The sequence below is a fragment of the Haliaeetus leucocephalus genome, unplaced genomic scaffold (assembly GCF_000737465.1).
Source record: "Haliaeetus leucocephalus isolate CR32 unplaced genomic scaffold, Haliaeetus_leucocephalus-4.0 Scaffold295, whole genome shotgun sequence".
NCBI lineage: Eukaryota > Metazoa > Chordata > Aves > Accipitriformes > Accipitridae > Haliaeetus > Haliaeetus leucocephalus.
The window spans coordinates 5,771,287-5,796,681 of record NW_010972731.1 but is presented as its reverse complement, the minus strand read 5'-3'; the positions used below and the strand labels follow the sequence as shown (position 1 = coordinate 5,796,681).

The 25,395-nt window shown below is 41.3% G+C and overlaps 1 protein-coding gene across 1 annotated transcript in view; it reads right to left on the bottom strand.

The window, feature by feature from the left end:
• The window catches only part of SDK1 (sidekick cell adhesion molecule 1), a 410,390-nt gene that overhangs the window by 58,198 nt on the left and 326,797 nt on the right, over window positions 1-25,395 (bottom strand). The window contains exons 23-29 of the mRNA XM_010570301.1: window positions 23,375-23,484; window positions 20,807-20,957; window positions 18,648-18,885; window positions 12,624-12,739; window positions 12,158-12,347; window positions 10,043-10,141; window positions 1,662-1,856 (exon numbers count right to left, since the gene is read on the bottom strand). Of these exons, the coding sequence (XP_010568603.1) occupies window positions 1,662-1,856; window positions 10,043-10,141; window positions 12,158-12,347; window positions 12,624-12,739; window positions 18,648-18,885; window positions 20,807-20,957; window positions 23,375-23,484 (1,099 nt within the window). The remainder of the gene's footprint in view (window positions 1-1,661; window positions 1,857-10,042; window positions 10,142-12,157; window positions 12,348-12,623; window positions 12,740-18,647; window positions 18,886-20,806; window positions 20,958-23,374; window positions 23,485-25,395) is intronic.

The window sequence follows — 25,395 nt, the reverse complement described above, 5'->3', positions numbered from 1 at the left end:
TCAGACAGGGGTGGAAGAAACCTTGAGCTGATAAATCTCTTTGATGGACAGTATCTTTAGTAGAGGCACTTCAAGTTTCCTACTACAGCTCTAGAGGTTCTTTCTCTGAGAACTGCACTGTTATGCACCGGGAAGGCTGCACATGACCTAGAGAGCTATGCCAGTGGGAATTTTAACACCAACCAGAAGGGCCAGAAGTAGTTGAAATGCAACCCACAGGCCCTCACTGCTGGTGGTTGAACATCAGGCCAATGTCCTCTCTTCTAAGAAGTGTTATAGGAAAATAATAAGGAAGACATTGTGAGCAAATAGCACGGGAAATCCTTACTCTTGCACTAAAAGATCTGCAAGGTATAGAAAGGACTTAAAACAAGAGATTGTTTAGTAGGCACATTTTGAGAACTAACAGTAAATATAATTGGTTGTATTATAGTGCAAGACTTGGGCAAGAGCCAAGACCAGGCACACAAGCACATGCAAAAGTGCTAACAATAGTTGAAAGACATCTATAGAAGTCTGCCCTAGTTACCTCCTGAAGCGTGCTTCTCTCTGAACTGTGATTTTTATGAATCGCAGAAGTTGCATGGTTCTAATTTTTGAGGGAGGAGGTTTCTTAAAGATCAATATCCAGACAGCACAATGGGTCAGAGCGGCATGTGGCACAAAATCCAGTGATGCACAAGGGAACGATGCTGGTAAAGTTACGCTGGCTAGTTTTGACTTTGCCAGCTCAAGAGACCAGATACATGCTTTGCAATGGAACATGACATATGGTGCAAGACCAGCAGAAAACCCACACTCCTGTTCTCTACCAATATATCCTCTTTTAGCTCTGGATTAAAAAAAAAATAAAAACAAAATCTTCATGCACAAGTAGAAAATATAATTTTTCTAACTGGCAGCTCTAGAGATCTGTTCTAAGACTGGAGAATCAAGCAGTTACTTAAGCCAAAGCATTAGAAACAAGCAATGATGCAGAGCAGATTCTGCAATACCTTATATGTCTTTCACGTTTTGATATATTTGGTATCTAAGCATCTGGTTTCATTTATACACATGTAACTCCTGCTTTCTTCAAGTAGGTTCCCTACAGAACAGAATTTGACTGAAGATTCAGAACGTGAATAACCATTTTATGGCTGATGCAAGAAGCAGAAAAATTCTAGGCAATCCAGATGCAAACACTCTGCTTGAGTGTGTGGCAGTGAAAGGCCAGAGTAATTACTAACATGTTAGGTCAGGACTCAGGTACAATGGAGGAGCCGTAGAGAAATCCTGCAACATCACCGCCTCTCATTTTGCCTTCCCTAATCAATATAATTCATCCATCACTTACTTTCTTAAGATTGCAATCTTTCTAGAAAACGAGAGAGCTGGAAAAAAGATCTGACTGCAGAAGGAGGCTGCATCTGGCCAATATAGCAGCTGATGGAAAAATCAATCTCCAACAGCCCGGCAGGTTAGAAGAACTGTGTCTCATAAAAGTCTATCTTGCTCACCAGGTTTCTCAAATCATGATGTTGCTATGGTTTGGGGCAGGTTTATGGGGTGAGGAGGAGGAGGTGTACAGGCTGTAGCCTGTTATTAAAATTCCCCTAAGTGCAGCACGGGCTCCAAGGCATGCAACAGAAAGTACCTCAACCTGTGGCTGCAAGCATTACCTCTTTTTTCTGTTGTGATCACTGTGGCTTCCAGAGGCTCCCCCCAGCCCTGCCTGGTCTTGGCAGATGTCCGAAAGATGTATGCTGACTCAGGGGTGAGATCCGTAGCAGTAAACTGCCTGACTGTCGAGCCAACCTCCACCGTCGTGAACTTGTTAGGGCTGCTGCTGGCCAGACGGTAGGCAATCTGGTACCCTGAAATCACAGCACCAACAAGAGAGAGAAAAAGGGTTAGGAGGTTTTTCTAGCAGGGACAAAAGATTACCAAAACTATTAATTTAGCATAATTACTTGTTTATATGAGACCAGAAAAAGTCATGCATTTCCTTTAGTGTTATAAAACTCTGCTATATGGCATCCCTCCCTCAGTCAGGTGCTGTACCTTACGATGGAAATCACACACAGTGGCGCACACGAGGGGCTACTGAATATTATCTGCCATGACACTGGTTTCACTTTCCGTCCTTTATACCAACAAGATACAAAACCAGTTTAATCTTTCCTGAGCATACTGGTACCTTTCTGGAAAGGCAAAGGAACAGAGTCCGTGCAATTAATGTCACCTGGTTGAGCCAGTTCAAGACAACGCTCTCTCTTTCAGCTTTCCACCCAAGCACTCACGTGCATGTGTATGCACACATGCTCACATGCTGTTCTGCCCTCTCACATTTTCAGCATTGGCTCAAACTAAGGGTTCTTCAGCTGCAGAGCAGCTGGATTGCCCAAACTGCGCAGGCTTCGTACCGCTCAAGTAAAGGCTTGCTCCTGCTTTTTGCACTTGCCTTTTTCTCAGCTCTCCCACTCCCCGGTAACCGTACAGCGAGTGCCAGAACTGGCAATAAGAGCATCCTTCTTCCGTCATTCAACATTGCTGCCCTTGCCCACAGCCCGAGGAAGAAGCCTGCAAGCTGTGAGGTCCTGCTTCAACCACACAGCACTTAATAATCAATTTTGTTGATGCCTGTAAGTGATAACCCCCCGTTCCATCCTGCCTAGCAATTAGGAGTTCACAGTTTAGCCTGTATTATTAATGATCCAGCTGTGCAAAGAAGGGCTTCCAGAGTTCTCACACACCACTAGCAACAACTGTCCCCCAAAGAGGATCTGCCAAATGTTCAGATCCATTCTGTAAACCCGGCAATTGAATCAGGCTCTCACTTCTGGAGCTCGATGGTAACTTTCAGTCCAGCTGCTGACTTCCAAAATCAATTAATACCAGAACTGGTGTGGGGCTTTATTGCCCAAGCTGAATAGAGTTGTATGATTAAACGCTTCATGGAGTTACACAGGGCAGAGGGCAGCCAACAAATCCAAATCAAACCAGCTGAAAACAAAACAGTCATGACATTGTTCTGCCAACCCTCTGCTCATCTTCCGAATGACAAAGGGGTCTGCAGCACCTGAGACCATCTCTTCCTCTTGGAATTAATATCCCAGCTAGAGTTTGAACTCCCACCACGTTTTGGCTGGAAGAAGAACAAGGGGAGCCAAACCTGGCGTGCTTCATTCATGAAGGTCAGTGCATGAAAACTGAGGGTTTTATCTTACCTGTGGCTATTAGACAAAATCAATGACATTTATTTCCCACTGTGAATATGCAACAATTGCCACATGCCCACTCACAGAAAAAGCACAGACAGAGTTCCTGCACTCTCTTGAACGAATGCCATACTTGTGTGTGGTGCATGCTGTCACCAACAGTGGAATTTAATTGGGATACAGATGGTACTAATTTTGGTGTGCTGACTCTCATAGTGCTATTGACGATGCACCAGCGTTCCTCGTCCTTTTTTCTTCAGCAGCTGCTAGGAGATGCGGGGCAGCAGCCATAGCTGTCTCACAAGGAATAAATTTGATTGCAGCAGCACCTCGAAGAGTCACTTGCCTTTTCCGAGCCACTTGTGGCTTCAGCCTGAGCTCCCGCAGCCTGCCGTTACAAACAGGTTTGGGTGCAGAGCTTTAACGCGCTCCGGACACCCGCGTTTGAAAACGGGCATCAACCGGCAAAGGGTCCCAGTGCCCGAGGGGGCTCCCCTCGTGCTGCCTGGGGCACCCTCCCACCCCGCAGCCCTTGGTGTGTCAGGCGTATTCCGACAGCGACGTTTTCACAGCTGGGTGGATAGCATTAGACTACTAGATAAAAAGTGGCCTGATTTTTCAGAGCTCCTGAGCGTGCTTAGATCCCAGCAAAGCCTTAGGGTCTTACACTTTGAACATTTCATTTTTCCACCTGCAAACTACCTCCTTTTATCCACGGCACCAGCTCTCCCATTACTGGTCCAATATGTTTCACCAAAGTATTTCTGTATCTTTAGTACTATAGTATTTTGATCTTTTTTAAAGTCCACAGAAAGACAGTTAGCAATGGGGAGAAGGAATGGATACACTACGATCTTCTTTTGTTTATACAGATGTGAAGAATGTGGGAGTGAAAACCCCGGTGCAGGATCTCAATAAGGGTGAAAAATAGTCGAAGAAAAGCACTGGGGAATTTTTTACAGCAGCAGGAAAGATGAAGGAAGAAGCAACTAAGATGGCTAAAGAAGTTTGATAAAGGGACATAAGACATAAAGAATAAGACCTGGAGGGAAACAGAGAATATTAAAAGAATAGAAAAGTTGATTTATCTAGTTATTAAAAGATAAGTATGATATCTGGGACATATCTTTGTCGAGCAATTTCCTCTCTTTTCTAAACCTTTGTAAAATATAAAGTGTAGTTAAAATGGAAGGAGGGAATAGAAAGATAAGTATTTACTGCTAAATGGTGCTACTCGTGCTGGAAAGCCAATTACAAACATGCTCAGATTAGGCAAAGGAACACATACATATCTAGGCCATTATAATGACTTACACAAGAGGGGATCCCTGGCTAGTGTAAAAACTAATTTAGCCATGAGAAAGAAAAAAATCACTTGTCACAGCCTGACTCTCTGACAGGGTCCACAAACTCCCTTTCAATGCATCCCTGTGAAAACCAGTATCAGCCCTCACTGTCCTCTCCTACGTCTGCCGTGTTGGCTGACAGGCTGGGTAAATATCTATTTTCCTGGATATCTCAGGCAGAGTTTACACAACCAAAGGTGTCACCTTTACAGATTTCCTCAGAAACTCAACACTTCCCTCGATCTGATTCGAAGGTACATATCCAACCTCTGCTCCTGAACTCAGCTCACTTATTGCTACCTACAAACCACCTGAGAGATACCCAGTATCTTAATTTTGATCCCCTCTCCTGTTAGATGGTTTGGAACAGCCAGGATACATACTGGCATAAAAAGCATCAGTTTGCTTTTCTCTGAGTGACACAGAAGGCACAGTATTTAAACTACAGCTTCCATAATAATTAGGGCTAATGCAAGATCAAAAAGATAAAATTATTAAGTTGATGAACTTCAGCAACAAGGGATGGGAGAAGACAGGAAATGTTAAGTGAAATCAAACGAGGCAAATCAATAGAGGTAAATGGAAAGTGTTAAAAGAGAAATTAATGTATGCTCGAGGGCTATAAGAGGCAATAACTGCAATTGCCACAGTGGAGGAATAAGGAGGCTTCCTTCCCTTACTAGATTACAACAATAAGATGTTGCAGATATCTTAGACAAAAAAAAAATTTAAAAGATTCAAAGGTTATGAATGAAAGCAAAATCTTTAAAAGGTGACCAGAGCAAACTTTTTGGGGAAAGGAGTATCTTACAGATTGTGAAGTATCTGGATGGTCAACAAGAAGAATTCATATTGTTTTCTTAATTCCCCCCCCCTCCCTCCCAGCATTAGATCCTAAATTTCTTCTGCTTTTAGGAGTTCTGCCATTCACCAGGCCAAAAGAGCATAAAAAAAAAAACAGCCCTGACAGATCAACTCTTCAGGAGTTTACTTATTCATTGAAACTAGGCTTATTTTTTGCATTAGCATCTTCTTAAGTATTTTTTTGCACAACTGCAAGCAGTTTCACGAGCTACACTTTCTGAACTCAATAAATGGCAACAGTCTGAACTGCCTGTTAAATGTTAGGTCATTGTAACACAACCAGTGGATTCCCCAAAGCAAACAGGCAGGGAGATGACAACACATCATGAATATAAAAAAGCTTTCAAGCTCATCACCATACAAAGCCCTTCAGAACTGACAGCACCCGTTCATGCAGGCCATGGTGCAGCAGAGATACAAACACTTATTAATTTGTCACAGAACTTCGGGAAAGCCAAATGATATTGGGAGGTTACGGTCTGCCTGGTGGAGCAGCAATCCAGTTTGTTGATTTTACTGCTTATCTGTTTAAGGGCCAGCGGGTGTGCAAATGCGGTCTAGGATCAAAATATGAATTTGCAAACATGGATTACATCCAATTTTGGTTCTAATTCTCAGTGGAGTTCTTACACTCTTTTGCAATAAGCTTCAGGTAAACGCTAAATACGAGGATACCATAAGGAATACTAACCAGGGCCTGAAAGGATGCTGGTTGAGCTCTTGTTTTCAGGGGAAGCTCAGAGCTAGAAGTGCACATCTGCACATTAATGCATCATTTTTCTTTAATGATATTTGAAGGAACTATGTTGGGTGCTAGCTGAACTGAGTGCAGAAAACAAGACAGAGTGAAGCCCCAGATGGTTAGCATAACATTCCCAAAAGGAGAAATGGAAATATCTAACAGTCTTCCACAGTAAAATATTTAAACAAACAAACAAGTGGTTTTCCCTCTTGGTGCCTGCCAGTATTTCATCCTGCTAATCTCTCTCTGAAATGCTAGAACATGTTTTGATATAGATTACAAAAATGTTAGCTGCGAAGGTGCTTGTATACTCAGAGGACAAAGCCAGCAGAGCAGGAACATGAGTTCAAAGGCTCTGAATATAAGTTGCTCTCGCAAAGCAAGTATTTTTTCTTTCCAACCTCACTAGTGAATAGAAGGGCACCGTGCAAAATTATGTTAACTTATTTTTTCCAACAACTCTACTACAGTGCACTTGACCGTGGAGGTTACAATAGTGTTTTGAAAGTTCATTACAGTAATAGGATTTAAAAGGTGTACAGAAATAAAAAATAAACTTGCAACCTTTACTTAGAATGCTATACATTGGTTTTTACCTGGTTTTGAAGCAGACCTCACTTCTTAGGAAAGATCACAGAAGTACCCAGCATGAGTAATTTTTACTTTTTCCCTCTTGACATTAGCAGCTAACTACTTCCTCCATGAACCTCAATATTTCTACTATTGAAAAAATAAAAGAGTGAGAACTGTGGAATAAAGACAATGGACTTCAAAGAGGTAGACTGGGGGAACTGGCAGGTGACATTCCCCTGGGAAGGAATTCTAAAGGAAAAAGGAATTCAGGTTCGCTGACAGTTTTAAAAGAGACAAAGAAAAGGTACAACTACCCCAATGCGGACAAAAGATGTTAAGAAGCCAATATGTTTGCGTTCAGAGCTCACTAATGACCTGAAAATCAAAACTGAATTGGACAAAAAGTTGAAACAGGACACATGTCTAAAGGAGCATATAAATAGACAGCACAAGCATGTAGGGACAAAATCAGAACCGCTACAGTGCAAAGTGAGTTATAACTTAAAGGGCATCAAAGGCAGTGAGAACAATGTTATAAATACATTAGAAATCTGAGAGACAGAAGGAGGACGTCAACTAGTGGGAAGAAAAGATGAGCACAAGACAGGTGAGACAGAAAAAGAACGGGAGGCAGATACCTCTGTTGCTTCATTTTCACACACACAAAAAAGTTGATGTTGACTAGATACTTAACACAAATTAAAACTGACAACAGTATAAGTAGGGATGTAGGCTAGAATAGAGAACAGGTTAATGAAGATTTGGTTAAGCTGCATGTAATCAAGTCAGAAAGGCCCGATGAAATTTGCCCCACAGTGCTTATATAACTAGCTGGAGGGCTTGTGGAGGATAGGTGACATCCCAGAATATCACAGAAGACCAGAGTACCCTGTCTTTTAAACTGGGGAAAGACCGACCAGAGTATTATGGACAAATCAAGCTAAAGTTCAATACCCAGAAAGATCCTGGAAAAAAATATGAGTTGACATATAAGCATCCATGAGGATAATAAAGTGCCAAGGAACAGCCAATATGTATTTGTCTGGAGCTACTAATAAATATCAAATAATCTATTTTCCATTTTGACAGTGTAATTGGCCAGGTGGGAAGAGTAGATATGATCCACATTGACTTTAAGTAAGGCTTTAACGTAGTTGCACATAGCCCCATCAAAAGCAAACATGAGAAACAGAATCTAAGAAAAATACTACACATTTTGACTTGAACATTTTAAAAAAAAGTCAACATGTTATCAATAGTTTGCTAACAAACTGGGAGGACATATTAAGTAAGCTCTCATGAGACCTCATGAATGAGTCTGGTTCCGTTCAATATTTTCATTAATGACCTGGCTGATAGAATTGCCAGTCTACTTGCAAACTCCAAAAATGAAACCAAATTGTGAGTGGCTGTGCTCACTTTAGAGGACAAGAGTGTCATTTAAAGTGATCTTGATAATGAGGAGAGATGGTCTGTAATCAGTAAGAAGAAATTCAATACAGGCACCTGCGAATCCTCACACTTAAAAAGAAAAAGCTTAATGTACATATAGATAAAAGTGGGACTGACTGACCTGAAGTGTACCACAGAAAAAGGGTAAGAATTAACAGCGGGTCATAAGCCTCAGTTACACTATCAGTGTTGCAAAAGAGTCAGGTCAGGACAGTATCTAGTATCCTGGGATGTGTTACTGGGAATGGACTGGGCAAGACATCAGAAACAACAGTCTACCTGCTGAGCATGCCAAGCATTCTTTAAAGGGACACCCTTCCCCTCTCCTTCCAACCCTGCATTTGTATGATTTTATCATCAATGTAGTGGCAATGAGTAAGAACCAACTGAAATGGGAATGCACTGCACCAAGTGCTCTGCAAAGACAAAATAAAAGAGAGTTCCTACTCCACCAAGCCTGCAACTTCAGCAAATACAGCTGACAAAGTGCAGCAACGTGACACATTGGAACACAGTCGGGAGAGAAAAATCTCGTTTGTACTTTCTCATCATTTCTATCGAATGATTTTTTTTTCTCCTTAACCACATCCTGTGATTCAAATCCCAATCTCTACCGAGAGCAAGTTCTAGGACACACAGTTCCTTAAAAAAAAGCAACAAATCAAACCTAGGAGACGACCTGGAAGCCAAGCTTCCTTGAGCTGCAGAGAAACCCTGCGTGGATCCGTCTCTGAGAGCGAACCGCTGCCAAGCTTCACACAGACTCTTTCTCGTGCTCAGAAAGTCCCTGCAGCATGTGCCTTTGGATCCCATTTGATGATTTCCTTGCATCTTCAAGCATTAGCGTCACTTTGGGAAAGTACACACCTGAGCAAACACTTTGAGTTCTTGAGTCAAGATTTAAACACAACGCAAGACCGGTTCTTTATTTAAAGGGATGCCACCAACGCAGCAGCATTTGAAGTAGGCGTCCTCCACTCAACAATGAAAGCTTTAGGAAATACTGCTAAAAGACTACCCGTAAGCCTCAAGGATGGCAGTGAAATTAGAAGCAGAAAGGCCTGGCAGACTGCGAACTAAACAAAAACCAAAAGCTTTTGCCTCTATTTTCAGAACTGAGAGACAAATCTTTACCCACCAGCTAGAACTACTGTAAAATGTGTTTAACATCAGCAGACAACACAAAATTGCTGGGTAACTTCAGCTACTTTAGAGGCAAGAGTGGATTCTTACATTGTAAAACTCTTCACGTTTTAAGTACAAGTAGCGGCTGGTGTACATATTGCAAAGGCAACCCAGGAGTTATGAAAGCAGGAAGGTAAGGTTTTTTACAAATTCCTGTCATGCCTTGCTGCCTCTGTTTCCCTTGATGAAAAGCCAAATATGAATTAACTACTTGGGACCTGTCAGACAGTATCAGCCAAATAGCAATAAAGCAATAAAATGGAAGCACACCTGAAACCAAAATATTGGGCATGCCCGGCAAAGGCGAGTAGGGGGAAGGAGGGGAAAATCCAGCTCTCCCCTGCTGCAGCTCTACAGGCAGTTTGCCCAACAGCCAGCCAAACAGGTTACAAACCCAAATGCAGATGGGAAGAGAGATGACAATTCAAACACAGTGCCATGAATGACATGTCATTCTGCCTCAGGAAAACACACACCATGGAGCCGGGCAGACTTCTCCTCCTCACAACAGGGTACCACATCTCTCAGCTGACACTGACATATTTTCTTTTCTTTAGCCACAGATTTGCTTATTTGTGGTTTCTAATCTGACATCCAAGTGGAAGGAAAACCCAACAGCCTGTGCTTGCTCTGGTCTCCAGCCCTCTCCTCCCAGCCCTGGGTTTGCTGCTCCCTCTTACCCAGAATAATTCCATTGGGCTCCTCCGGCGGCTGCCAAACGATCCGTACGGATGTCAGCCTCACCTCGGGGAACACCAGCCTCACGGGTGGCCCAGGAGCTGGAGAGAAAAACAGAGATTGTGCTAGCTAGCATTGCATGTGAAAGGAATTACAAATTTTCTGCTCACCTTGCATAGAAGGCAGCCCAAGCCGTATCTCACCAATAATAAGTAGATGGTCAGGAGCGCCTACGCACATATACAATATACACTTATTCTGAGGAACCCTGTCCATGGCCAAACGCCTCCAGCACCCATGGACACCAAACAGGACACAGAACGAGCGCAACCTACAGTGTTTTACCGCACCTGTGAAATGCATTTGGCAGGATGCTCTGACAAAGGAGCCCTGACCTCTGCGAGAGTTATCTCCCAGCAGCGTAGCGGGGGGTCCCCGCGAGCCGGCCGCACCGCTGCTCGGTAACTGGTTCCATACGACAAAGCGAGCCACCGAGCTGCCTTTACAGTGAGTTATGTGTCAGCTTAATCCACTTCATACCTGTTGGAATTGAATAATAACTCCTCTCTGTGTCACCAGCGCCAGCTTTGAACTGCCTTCTGATTTTACATGTGCATTTTAAACACTCAGGTCTGAGCAGGAGAACCTGAGGCAGGTGAGATGCACATTAATACAGACGGCTGGTGGCTGCACTGACCACCCCAGGTTCACGAGGTGAGGAGATGCTAATTCATACATTAGCATCCGCGAAATTTCCCCTTCAGCACAGATTCCACCTGCATTACCCCTGATGATACTTTTAATTAAGTTGAGCCCAGAGGAGACACAACATATTTATGTCGGGGGCATGGAGATGGAAGAACAATTTGTATCATTTGCCAACATGCACTTAAGGAGGGAACTGCTATAATGGGGTTATCTAAAACAAACAGTTTTAAATATTTCTCATTATAGTCCGATATGTACAGTTCAGGGAGTGCTTTTTCTCTCCCTGTAGAGTTCTGCTAACAGTAATTTCTCTTTGTTTCCTTTCAAAGAAAAGCCAAGTCCCCATGCAGGCAGTACGCTGAGAAAACGGCTAAAAAAATGTCAGGGAGCTGCTGTCCCTGTTCGCATCCCCATTCCCGTCCCTGCATGCTCTTACTCCTTCCCTGCACTCCACAGAAAACGTCTTCTTAAAGCCAGAAGTCTGAATGTGTTTTCAGCCCAACCAAATTACCTTAATGAAGTTGCCTGTAGAAACCAATGTTTATTCCATTACTATTATGAAAAACATTTTGATGAAAAAAGACTTTTTTTTTTTGGTTCATCTTCAGTGGGAGCAATGAACAGAAGCCTCTCACACTGATAGTAACCTTCATTTAACACTGAAAAGGGAATGAAACTGAAAGTAACTTTAGCATCTACAAAGCCAAAAATATTTTAAGGGTTGAACTAAATTTCTGTAAAATCCGTCAGCAGGAATGCTCCCACGACACCGATGTGTTCAGACAGCACCGGGGCGAGGGGCTCCCTTGGGTTCCTTCAACACATCAAACTGCACTCGGGAGTCCCTGAGCTCATGGCAAGTGCTGGAAGCAGTGCCAAAAGGAAGGTGGTATGATCATCTTCCAGGCTCAATACCTTATTCTTTTTGGAAAAAAATGAGAATGGATTACTGAAGTTACAAATTCCATCTCTCTCCTTCAGTCCAATCAGACCCAGATTTGTTTATTGCTTTCAATTGCAGCACTCTACTTTTTTTTAGAGCACGATTGAAATTCAATAGGAATTTATAATTGGGCTCTAAAAATTGTCTTCAATAGAAATCGTCTACACCGAGCTTCAGAGTACAATTTTAGAAGGTTTTTTTCTCTTCATCAGCTGCAGGGAAAGAGGAAACAGGGGACTTTGGTTTTCTGTGGTTTTGCCACATCCTCAGCCCATGACCAATAGAATAGTGCTGAGTTATACTAGGTAGGGACCAAGTCCTTTAGGTTCAAAGCTGAAGAAAAATTTTTTTAAAAAATCCACATAGGCTTAGTTTGGGCTGTCATCTACACTTGCACCACTAAAAGAAAGCAGCGTTAAAAGGTTGGATCAAACAAGATACTTATTTTGGTAACCTTTAAACTTACCATCATCCTTGGTTCTTTCTATAACTGCAGGAGAGCTGGGGACTCCATCTCCAATACGAGTGAATGCCAATACCTGGATCTCATAGAGCACGTATTTCCGCAAGCCAGACAGCAGGAAAGACTGAGTGTGGTTACCTCTTACTACTTGGCTCTTTGGTTCGGAGTCTAAATCTTTTACTTTGAACAGTATCTGCAGAATAAACATATGTGAAATACAGAAAGAAAAAGATCGTTACATGAGGACTGAAAAGAGGGGTACGCATTTTAGATTCCTCCTTTTCACAAAATATAAAATGAGATTATATCCACCAATCACCCCTTTCAAAACCAGCACACTTCCTACATCTTCTCGAGCTGACTTATGAATTATATAAATATCCAGCAGGTGAATAATAAATAACAAGTGCAAAAACATATCCAGGTAATGCATTAAAAATTAAATAAGGATGAAACTCCAGTTGCATACCTTGTAACCCAGGATGAGACCATTCTGCTCGGACTCAGGGACTGCGGTCCATGTCAGAAGGATCTGGGTTGAACTCACGGCTTCAGCAGAGACATTCTCAGGAGGAGCAGAGGGAACTGGAATCACACGGCATTACCAAAAAGCAGAAATAGGTAAGACATACCAAATCATTTTGCTCTTATAGCAATCCCCTATTTGCTTGGGGTTGTTCCAGGATCCCACAGAAGAGTATTCAAATCCAAAAGCACTGGAATAGGTTCTAGACAATCCCTTCTTGTCTTGTATTCATTCTACATCTTCTTTATATTTCAGCCTGCTTCACGTTTTCTTGCCAGTTCATCTCAGAAATCACGACGTTTGTAAAGAGCTAAATATTTAATACTAATCAGTGTCTACAGACAGAGAGTAAATATAGGCAGATATGAATAAATTTCAAGTTCTCTATATTTGCAGTAATTAGAATCAAGTTTAAGTTGCTGAACTTCTACAGAAGTGTATCTCCTAGTATTTATTTCCCATACATTTTATTTCTCTATGCCAAAAGCCAAAAATCTTTATGAATGGGAGTTTATCTTACGGTACAATCTGTTCTAACACGAAGTTTTACGCCACCCTGGCTTCCTATATTATCTGAAAGGAAATTATAGCATCTTGTCTAGAGTTAGCAATAATTTCAACCACTGGATTGCACTCCCAGTTCAGTAAGAAGTTTTTTAACCTCTAAGCCTTTTGATTATGTGATAGTGCTCAACATTTGCAATACATCAATTATAGATGGACACGTTAACACAAGGTGTATTTTCAGGGACTGATACGGTGTAAATGAAAGATATGCCTATTTCATTTATGTTGCAAAATTGGCTCTTATGAAACTAGAAACATCATTAGAACCGATGGCACAGGAACACTGTAATTTTCTCTGACTCGAGAGAAGAGCAAACTTGCATTTTCTAATGCCATTAAAACCCTAACTGCTGCAGAACAACCACACAACTGCAAGCTTTTGTAGGCAAGCTTAATAGCATGCCATGTTATGCAAGCAGAATTTGAGGCTATTTTTAAGAGTTCACATTTTATGCTGCCCTTTTGCATTTTTTTTCCTGTGGCATTTCCAACATCTGAAGGGTACAATCTTTTCTAAAGCACAATACACCTGTCAGACCTCAAGAGAACATTTCACCAAGTTATGTTACACAAGCACTTATGGATGGTAAGGCTTGTTTAGGTCCTGAATACATCACAAAAAGGAGCACAAATCTCTGCCAAAAGTAATGCTTTCCTGGATGTCCAAATGAAAGAACAGATCTGCTGTTTTGAAGGCGAGCTCCTGAAGCTCCTAGCAACATGAACGAGATAATGAGTATGACACCAGAATTAATATAAGTTGAAAAAAAACCAAAAACAACGCACCACCCCCCACCCTTGTGCACTCAAGGTTAACCGCAGAGATAGTAATTTCTGAAACAATTTCCCCGTTGCCAATTATTTGGGACATGAGAAACAGAGCACCATCTCACAGCACTGCAGCAGACTAAAATCCATTTTTTTTTCCCCACTCCAACGCTGAAGTGCTTTTTCTTTCTTTTTTTTTTTTTTTAAAATCTTCTAGATTTATCCCCCACAAGAATATAATTATGTTAAAGGAAAATAGATTGCCAGGAGCCATGAATGTCTTTGGATAGCTGCCATAACTTTATCTGTAGATCTTCACAAAGACCTACTCCCACATGAATCACTTCTGGAGAGAGAAAGGGTGGAGGTGGGTCACAGGAAACCAGGATGCGTAGAGGAAAGAAGCCCTTTCCAGCTACATTTATTTTTATTTTATCTGGTTTGAAGTCTTTCAAGAGAGAAAAAGTTTCTTTATTTTACAAATATTTCTTTTCCTCTTTGATCAGCAGCCACGAGATTTCCCAAATTCACAAAAGGTGGAGGCTGTGCCCGGGCTGGCCCTGCGTGCATGATTGCTTTGAGGTGTGTGTACGATCATGCTGCTGGCAGGGGAACTCGAAAGCTAACAAAGGAGAGAATGGTCTATCTGAAGATTTATTAGCCCAGACTCCTCTTAATTCCCAGTGACAGCCAGAGCAGCTAAATGTTCCCTCTCGCTAGAGAGGAATCTAAGTCCAACCCCTAAATGGCAAAAATACTTGTGTTCACTGAGTGCGCTTTAATTCTCCAGTTCTCATGCTAGTATTGAGAATTTTATTCTAACATGGATGTATGAATTCAGGACCTGCAAGAGATATTATGGATCTTATTGTTGCCAGTCCTTTATCAAGTAACAGACATTGATCGACCCTTTAAGAATGAATTGAAACGTAACCTTCATTTCTTCCGACCCTTCTCCTCTCTCAGGATATCACGATTCAAAGAAATTATAATTTGCTAAGACTAATTAGTGGCTTGAGTGAGGCATATAGATCCCTCGTTCCTCTGCGAGTTCCCTTCTCTAATGCTGGTTTCCTTAACTGTTGCACTGAAGACTTTGTTACAGGCTCCAAAGCTGAGTTCTCATTAGTAACCTGCAAGAGCAGCACAGAAGCCAAGCAACAGTGTCCAAAAAAATCTCAGAGCTTTAACAAAATGAACCGGAAACACTGAAACGAAATGATGAGCTAAGATCAAATGTAGGAAATTACAGAGTTACTGGCACTTTGCACTGGAACTTCAATAAGAACTCAAGTTTTTAAGGTTATCCATGTTGGCATCTAAGATCACGCATCTTCTTTCTACATCTGACATAGCCAGATTTGATATATAGCAAATGATGCTGTTTTATGTCTCTAACTGGGCCAAAAGCAGCTTTTAATAAGCTAGCCTGTATTCTGGCTTTCTAAGAAAGCTAGACAGTGGGATGCAGTGTTCTCTCCATTTTTGCAGCTCATTTTAGCTGAACATCCAGCACTGTTTACTGAAAGTAAAAATTAAAGTAGCATATTGTACATCTGACGTCAATTAAGAAGTGCAAATTTAGAGCAACCTTTGCGGCAAAAGTAGCGTAGCTGCAGTACACAACCATTTTGCCTATAAAATTAGATACCGGAGGCCAAATTCTCAGCTTGTATAAACTGACAAATCCCCACAGTGACATTGGACCACATTTGAATTATCAAGCGATGCTTTATCACACCACAGTAACTGCTTCATGAAGGTCAGTCTCTGAAACATCAAGAGATTGATCCGTGCCGTAAATATGTGACCATGCTTGTAGAGTAGCTGATTTTGTAATACAAATATACACATTCATGTAGCTGAATATTAGGAGCCCCCAAAATATGAAGGCACTGGGTTAGGTGTATTTGAGATAAATTGAAAATAAGAAGGTTTGTATCTAAAAGGAAGCAGCCCTGTCAAGGTTGTTTTAATACATCAGAGGTCTTTGCATTTTCTTACCTTCTCTGTATTGTACCTACTATCATTGTCAATTTATTGAGTGGTAACTGAGCTTGTTACTCGGCAGTTATTTTACACTGTAAAATTTAATGAGTTATTTAATTTCTAACATTATAAAACCATTTTGGATTGATAAAACCTGTCCCGTTTTAAAATCCTAATTCATCCCCCTCCATCTTCAGCTCCCTCCAACCCTATCCCAGAGTTTCATTTTAGGGTTTCCTAACTGTTTTTCAAGCCTGGGTTACCAAACCCCACGGCATTGTTTATTCTCTCATAGTTTCTTTGGTTTCAATATGGTTTATATTGAAGAGCTTCAGAAACCGGAGTGTACCTGTAACGGCATGCTCCTTTATTGTTAGCATGTGTGCTCGGTTATTAGGGATACGATTTCACATCCTATAATGAACAGAATTGCTCATGCACAGCTTTATTTTCAATAAAGATTTTGGACTCTAGTGGCCGCACTGTCATTAGGTACCACAAACTGATTTAGTGCCCAGACTAACTTCTTAGGCTCCTTGGACAGCGTAAAACACAGAACCGTGAGTTCTGCCAATGAACCACCACGCGATCCTGGCCAAGGCACCTCTGGCCAGCTGTGAGAGATGTTTACAACCTGCAGCACCAGGCAAAACCAACTTCCCTAAGACCTTGTGTCTACAAATAGAAAAAGAAATATTTAGGACACCTGCTTTTAAAGTACTTTGAAAACAGAAGCGATAAATAGAATTTTTCGTATAGTTCAGAAGACAGACCTAAAAATACTTTGACCTTTCTCTCTGGCTCCAGATATCTTTTATTTGCCTTTTAACCCCATCTGACTGTGCATACAGGTTAACTGCAGATTCCCTGCAGTTCTCTCATGCAGCTTGCTGCTATGCCAGCGCTTCTTGTATATTCTAAATCTAAGAAGATACAGCCAAAAGTCTGAGCCCTGACTTGCTCTATTCAAGAAATCAGATGTTAATATCAAAGAAAACACGTGGAAAAAAACAAATGAGTCCTTATGGCCTAGATCACAGCTGTGTGTTATTTTGATCCTGGTTTCTGTGTGCCTCCTACAATCAGTTTCAAGTCAACCTTCTTTTAATACTGCAAGAGAAAATGCCAAATACACACGTAACCTCTGATCTTTAGATGCTGAGCAAGAGCACCATAATCCTAAGGTTTTATGAAATCACTTAATCTTAGTATTTACTACATTTCAAAAGAAGTGTTTGAAGAGCAGCGGAAAGGAGAAAGTGGAGAACGTGGTATCTTTTTTATTACGATACAGAACACTTCAAAACTATTTTGTCTGGGTCCTGCTATCTCTAAGTCCAGCACAAGCACACCTTGTTTAAAATACCTCTGGCAATACCTTTCCAATTACTACTTCTCAAAAAGCAAGACTTTAATGGCGGGGGATGACTTTGTTTAGTCTTCTCCTCGGCTAGTTCAAAGGACAGTCATCTGAACCAGCAGACCAAATCCTGCCACGTACAGCACGTTCACACTTCCCAGCAAGTAATGCTGCGTGCGTGGTACAGAGCGCACAGACACGCATATGTGTGCCTATGACCGTAGGGCATGCATAGGATTAAATTCCAAAACGTTTTTAATGAAGAAATATAGGAAAAAATAATACAAAAAACCCCCAGTGTTGAACCTTGCATAAGTACAGGTCACAAAGAGCTTCTATTATTAAACTTCTAAATCATATATATCACCCATTTCGTTATTTACTTGCAATATAAATTTTAATTTATCAGGTGCATGTAGGGTAAGTTTGGAAACAGGTTTTGTGGAAGTTAACAGCTAGAGAGCAGCTTTTCAAGATCTGTCTTTACTGTTGCTACTAAGCTAACGATTTATTGTTGCCTGACATTGAGAGTTTGCTTCTGATATTTGATGCCTCTATGCCAGTATGGACAATTCAGCTAGACAATACAATACTTGTGCTCTAGGTCTATACGCAGGTTATGTCTATATGCAGGTTATGTCTATATAGCCTTGTACACACAATTTTTGAAGGCAGTTTTGAAAAAGTGTCATCAAAAGCTCAGATAATTATTTTATTTCTGTGTGGCTAATCAGCTCTCTAAAATAACTTCTGCTCTTTTAGAAATATTTGGTGCTTGAAATTAAATTTCAGATAACCACAACTGTGAGAAAAATCTGCTTGAGCCCAGCAGCAGACAGGGAGAGGGGGAGAATGAGGGGCAATGGGGTACTGGGGAGGGAGAGGAAACATGAGAAACCTGCTCAGCCAGAGAAGGCTATATGCAAGCTTCTCCCTCTGTCGTCCGTACTGCTGCCAAACGAGAGCAGGAATGGGGAGAGGTTGTTTTGTTTGCTTTAAATAAATAACCTGCAGGTTTACGCATGAAAGCAGGGTAGGAATAAAATAAATAAATAACTCCCTCAAGTATCTATACGTCTTTTTTCCTTCAGTGCATCTAGAGATTGGGGGGGGGGTTTGTTTCATTTTAGATTTAATGGATCAACAAGCAAAAAAACCCAACAAAACCCACAAACCAAAAAAAAACCAAAACCCCAAAGAAACAAACAAAATGAACAAAAGGGCAGAAAAATGCTGAAGTTCTCGGATGTGTCCTTCACAGCAGACATGGAGCTTTGACTTACCGGACTCCCGTGTACGACCTCTCACTACTTCGCTCCATGGTCCTGCCCCGATGGCATTGAAAGCCTGGATCTGCAGTTCATACTCTGTCCACTCCTCCAGATCTTCAACTGTGTACTCTCTTTCCAATCGGTCACTAATAACCTTCATCAGGGTGGGAGACTGCAGATCCACACGCCAGAACTTTATCCTGTACCCCACCGACTCTGGATTGCCATTATACTGTGTGTCAGGGAGGGGCTGGCAAACGACAAAGAAAAGCGCAATATTCCTATACAGAACACATTGCCAGGGCTCTCCAAACTCTATACCAAGGCAGTCTGAACTCCTATAAGGCCACGGGAAGGCAAAAAAGATCAAGAGGTTGATCTTCTGTTTTGTTTCACGACCTCTAAATTTCTGTGTTGCTTGAAATTTTCTTTTAATTTTTACCTTATTTTTGAACCAAATAGATATGCTCACAGAACTATGCTATTTGCTGTGGGTGTATCAACGGAGATGATATGAATACAATATATTTCAGAGCTTTGTGATTAATTATGGAAATGAATGATAAATTGCTGAAGCATGTGACAAATTCATTTATCGTACATTTTTTACTTTTTTTACTGACTCTCTGCCTACTCATTTATCAGCAGAGATTTATTCTAGTATTCTAACTCCCCAAGCAATTTCAGAGATTAAAATATGAAATAATTAGCCTACTTCATGAAGTTTAGAGTTTTTCTCCATAAAACTAACTACATGACGCCACGGATGGCTGAGATTCAGTTCTGAATCACTGGGAAAGTTTGACACACATTAACATTTCACAGCTTAGAAGACTGTATCCTGCAGGCAAGCAGGGCTAGAAATGTGACCCTTATTCTGTAGGAAGGAAGGAATTCCCAGCTCCCAGGGGGACAGAGATTCACCTGCGGGTCTTGAAAAAAGAGATTAAACACTTTCAAATACTGATGTTATTAAGCATGAAAAAGGTGTATTGGGTCATTTTTAGCTGTGGCTGTTGCTCCTCCTGAACCCTGCACAGTTTGACTCATGAAAAACAGGCTTCAAGGTAGCACAGCAAGGAAACACAATCTTACAAATGTTTTAAAGTCTCTTAAAACAACCTGGAGTTAATTTTTATGCAAGATATGTGGGTCAGGATATAGAACCAAAGGTTTAACAACGTGGGCATGTTATTCACACGGTAAAGCCATGAGTGAGTTATGCGGCTCCTATCGAATGAACCGCAATGGCTTTTCTATGGATAGTGAGGTGACACCTTCCAAGTCTGATGTTTTGGTCTTTCAAGGTACAGAATTAAGTGCAGTGTCCCATTGAGAAACTGAAATTATTCCTTTCTGGCGGCAGAAAACCCTTTTTGTTTCTAGCCTGATTTTGACTTTCAGCCATAATGAGTTTATGCATGGAAAAGCCAACATTTGGGCAAAAGGAAACCTGTGCTTCATCAACTTCACACCACAGTAACCCCAGTGGAAAATTCTGCCTAACAGGGGAGAAGAAAAACCATTCTGGAGCAGGTTAGTTGCCAAGTAAATCCCAACGTGGCAACTCTGCAGGTAACTGAGACAGTCAAAGGGGCACAACAATGTCATCAATCACTGCATCTTTGCAATTAATCATTTCTTTCTACGTTTTATCACATAACTCCACGCCCTTGCACATAAATATAATCTTCCTACAGGAGCGTAATGTGCAAACTTTGCTGCCTTTGATCCACAGCTGTTCGGTACCTGCAGGATGATTGCCAGTGGCCAGCGTGCATCTTCTGGGGACTGTTTTGTACAAAGCAAACAGCTGAGCCCTAGGAAACTGCAAATTAGCTCAAGTATTATATACCTGTCCCACGTGTTGACCCAGACTGTGGGACTAGAGAGTCTCAAAATCCAAGGTTTTACACACAGGCATATATTCCCCTGATGAAGTGGCAGAAATAGTGGCAGTAGGCAATTTATGTGATTAATAAGGCACTTAAGGCAAGTTTCAGATTTCGGACTATTCTGAAAAAGGAGATAACGTTGCTGTTATTCCCTAACGCTGAATGCAAGGAAAAGGCACTCTGGAGTGCTGGCCTGACCCCCCTGGGGAAGCAGCCGCGTCCCAAGCACCAGCACCCCGGCTCCCCTCGGCCCCCCGTTCCTCCTGGCTGGCTCACCACCCATCGCAGCCACAGGCTGGTCTCGCTGGCCGTCCGCACGGTCACGCTCCCGGGGGCAACATCTGGCGGAGCCTGCAACGTCTGGATGACGCGGGAGGGCTGGCTGAGCGGGCTGGAGCCCACCACGTTCACCTGCCGCATCCGGAACCTGGAGCGGAGGGAAAGACGCGGCGCACGCTGTAACAGCTCGGAGAATGATACCTCTCTTTCCAGAACAGGAAAAAAGATGGCAAAATACAAATTAGGTCTTTCTAAATGTTCCAACAAAGGTCGGTGTGTGCAGGTCCCCTTTGTATTCACTGCTGAATGCTTTATGGTAACCGCTTTCAGATCCTCTCAGGTATTAAAAAAATGAAAATGAGATTAGCTTAGGGTCTATTAGAAACTTAGGTATTTGTGTGAGAAATTTACGTTAATTATACCAAGCCTGATGAGCTTATGTGAGCAGTAAGTGATTTTCTCTGGCGATGCTTGTACAATACATTCAGAAAGGTATTAAAATATCAAACTTTGGATATTCTCATTCCCTGTCAATATAAAAAATATACTAGTGATAACATTTCCCCTCAATTACTGGTTGAAAGAAGATGATTTATCCCTGTGCTGCATTTTCAGCCTTCCTGCACAAGACAGATTAAGTTATTTAATATGGATATGTGTCTTTAAAAAATACCCTGTCTGCTTGAAACCACCTCTACTACAATAGAAATCCCTACTGGGTCACGAAAGATTTAGAGAAATCTTTTTTTCAGGAAGCACAAAATAATTAAGACGTGCTGTACATTTCAGATACTCTCACCCGTCACAAGCAATTAGAGGAATCCAGCACTTGCACATAAACACATGACCTGTTCATACTAAACACTTAATTTTTGGACCTAATGACTGGGCTTAGGAAAAGGGTGAGCTAGTCTTCATAGCAGTGTTTATTTATCTGCTCTGATTTCCCTAGAAAATGCATTAAAGGAAACGCATTAAACAAATACTGTCCTTGATTTCACTCGCAAACATTGGCACAAAATATAGAAAAGAAGCTGGCTGATAAAGATGTGGTCTAATAATTAGCTCTCATGATGTATTTCCTCACTGTGTAATGACTGAAGCCGACCAGGGACAACAAATCCATTTGGCAACAACTTTCTAGGTTTCAAAAAATTGTATAAAATTGCTCTACACTGAAACAAACCCAAAAGAGCTTGTATCTGTGCATGCATGACAGAAAAAACCTGGCAAAATTCAAGGAGCTGCTTTATGATGAAAAAAAATCGGAGGAGAACTGGACACGTGAAAGATCCCAGCATAACTGGGATCATTCCAGAATTCAATGGATAGAAGAGAGAAATGAGATGTAGCAATAAAATGAACCAAAAAATTTAAGAATAGAAAAAAAAAAGCCCACGCCAAATTCCTCATATACTTCCTCATTATTTTTTATCTCAAAGACAATTCTCCATACGCCTGCTAGGTGTGCAAGTCTTTCTTATTTTGCATGGACACGGAACACTGAACTCTGGTACGACCTGCGCTTTACTATTCACCTCTGCCTTTTCAGCTTTAAGGACCCACCTTTATGAGGAGAGCAAAATCTTCTCAACCTGAAGATAATTTTCCTAAACCTCTGCACCAGAAATCTCTGCTCAAGCTCAAAAATTTTCAAAGAGCTTTTAGTAAATGTACAGCTCTTGAGGATGAGATGTAAAACACTGCAGTGGGGAGTTTGTGAGAAATTCAATATGTTCTGAGGCTTCTAAGGGAAGAAAATTAGTGTACCAGCACTGAATTAGCTGTAAACTATACGAGCTCTACTCGATTGCACCTACTACTAGTTCGCAACAGCACATGGGCTAGCTAATAGGCCCTTCAGCCAGCGCAAAATGGACAAGTTTCTAGTAAGCTCATTTAACATTTGCCACTATATCTCCTTGCAACCAGCCTTTACATTAGCAAGCTATTTCATGAAAGTATTTTTCATTAGGATTGAGTACCTCAAATTCTCAAATCTTGTCTATACTAAAGCAACACATCACTTGAATTGAATTGATTTAGAAATCAATCTTGTTTAACTGGGGTGCACCCATAATGTAGATTCACTTCAATCAGTTTAAGCACTGCATATATCTATTAAGCTTAACATGGTAAATTCTTATAAACAAAGGTTTCATTTAACTGATGTTACCAAATTAAGCTAAATCAATAAAACGATGTTTAAACTGATGTAAATATGTAATTACAAGTTTGCACCAGTTTAACTACAATTGATTTGTCACTGACTGATGTTACACTGGCGCACCCTTTAGATGAGGGAAGTCACAGGATATCAGGTACTCGTAAAAGCATTTCACTGTGCACTCGCATTTCTTTTTCAATATTACGAACTGTATTGTATGTAAATTACAATTAACAATATCAGACGAGTAATTTTAAGTATAAACTGTGAAAACAGCAAACCTGTTCCCTTTTGTTCAGATTATAAAACACAGCCAGCTGTTTCTGATTAGGAAAGCTGTTCCATGCTGCTATTTACTCATTTTTTTCACATTGCAGCTAATTACCTGCTGTTCTTACCTGTAATGAGTGTAAGGAGTAAGGTTCGGTACCTCCAGCATCTGAGCATCAGGTTCATTCTCCACCTCACGAAGACTCACCCATTCCTCTTCATCACCCAGTACACCAACCTGTATGTGGGAAAGGTAAGAAGGAATACAAAGCAGACTATATATAGATATATATAAAGAATTATACATATAGCCTCTTTTGCAATGTGTGTCATCACAACAGTGGAAGGACAAATGCTTTTAAATACATATTATCCAGTTAATATTAATTTTTATATGACGAGGCACTGGTTATTTGTAAAGCAATAACACAGCCAAGTTAGCCAAGTTTCCTTGTATCTGTTGGGACTTCATTGGGATCCTCTAATAAGATCTATTCCAGAAAAACACCATGAGAGCGCTAATACCCTGTTCAATCTCGCTGCCACAATACAGAAGTATCAAGTAGTAATGTAACAAAATGAAAAATAGCTTTGATAATAACTCACAGGAACTGATGCATACTAAGTAAGTCTCGATGGAGGCAAAATGCCACAGAAATGAAGACAGAGAAACAAGAACAAAGTCAAAGGACAAAAGCGTTTTAACCTCATCTGCTGTTCTGCACTTAGGCCAGACTTTTCCACGTGCAATCCTTTGTATTAATTAATCACAATGTGTTGCCCAACATAGCTACGGCAGTGTTAGAAGGGACAAAATGGTGATGAGAACCGAGAGCGTTACTTTCCGTATAGCTTTCTGGAGATAAAACGAAGATGAATCAGGAGTTAAAAGGAAGTCAATAAGGCATGACAGAATGGTCAGAGTCTGGCTGGGGACCCTCGCAGAGGGCAGTGGCCGTAGGCAGGGTTGTGTGTGTAAGAGCCACGGTAGGAGCGTGCAGAAGGAGACAAGAGAGGTGGGAGATGGCTGGGCTTCACTTTGGAGACTCACAAGTGCTGAAACACAGGGGATCTTGGATGAGACTCCCTGATGTAACTCCCTAGCACTGTGCATATTTAATTTGATGTTTTGACCCTACCACAGAGGGCAGTACCTGCAGTCCGATTCCCTCACCCTGCTCTGGTATCTGCAGTCCTGGGCTGCAGGATATTGGAGGGTACACAGGCAGCTATTCCCTTTAGTGTCTATTTACAGACTTAATATCCACAAAGATGCCTAATCCTTTTTTAACCTGCTGACACTATCTCCTCCTACAGACTGCTGTGGCAACAAATTCCAGAAGCTCACAACCCACTGTGTAAAGAACTATTTCCTTTAATCTTTGTTAAACAGATCCCTTACGAGTTCTGTATACTAGTTACAGCCATAGACACTGTCAAAGCACTTGATAGGGAATGTAGCCCAAAGTATCTAGCATACCCAAGTACTTCAAATAGAAAATTAGGTTTCATTCACTCTTTCTTTTTTTTCCCCTTCAGGAGAAGCAGCCTGATTTATTTATAGATGTTTTAGTTCTTCGCTCACCCAGGACTTAATGTGCTGCATATTTATGTTTGTGCATGAAGAAATGACACAAGGAAAATTAGGCCAAAGAAATAAGTTCTGCATTGCACTGTGAAAAGAAGCCTCTGTGATCTTCCTAGCAGAGGACCTCTTTCATGGAGGGATGTGGTTGCACAGGTCTTGATGGGTCTTTCAGTCTTGCTGGTTATCAAGGACACTGCCACACACCAAACAACATATAAAATAGATGTCAGTGAAGATTATGGGCCTTTTAAAATTCCCAGTCCCAGCTGAGCTCCATAAATTTTAGTAAAGTCCATGGATGAAGAAGCTTCAACGAAGCAAGCTGAGACAGGTCTGCATGGTAAAACAGAACAGCCCCAAACTGAACCCAGAGAACAAAGAGATGATAAAGAGAATTTAAAAAAACCCCAACAAACCTACATGAACAAAGAAAGGAAGAGAGGGTTGATTTCAGTCAAGGAAACAGAGAACACTCTTGATTAAAAGAGTTTTTGATTAATACTGTAGAAAGTCTATAGTAAATGCTTATTTTTGCAAAACTCCTTGCTTTTAACAGCAGCA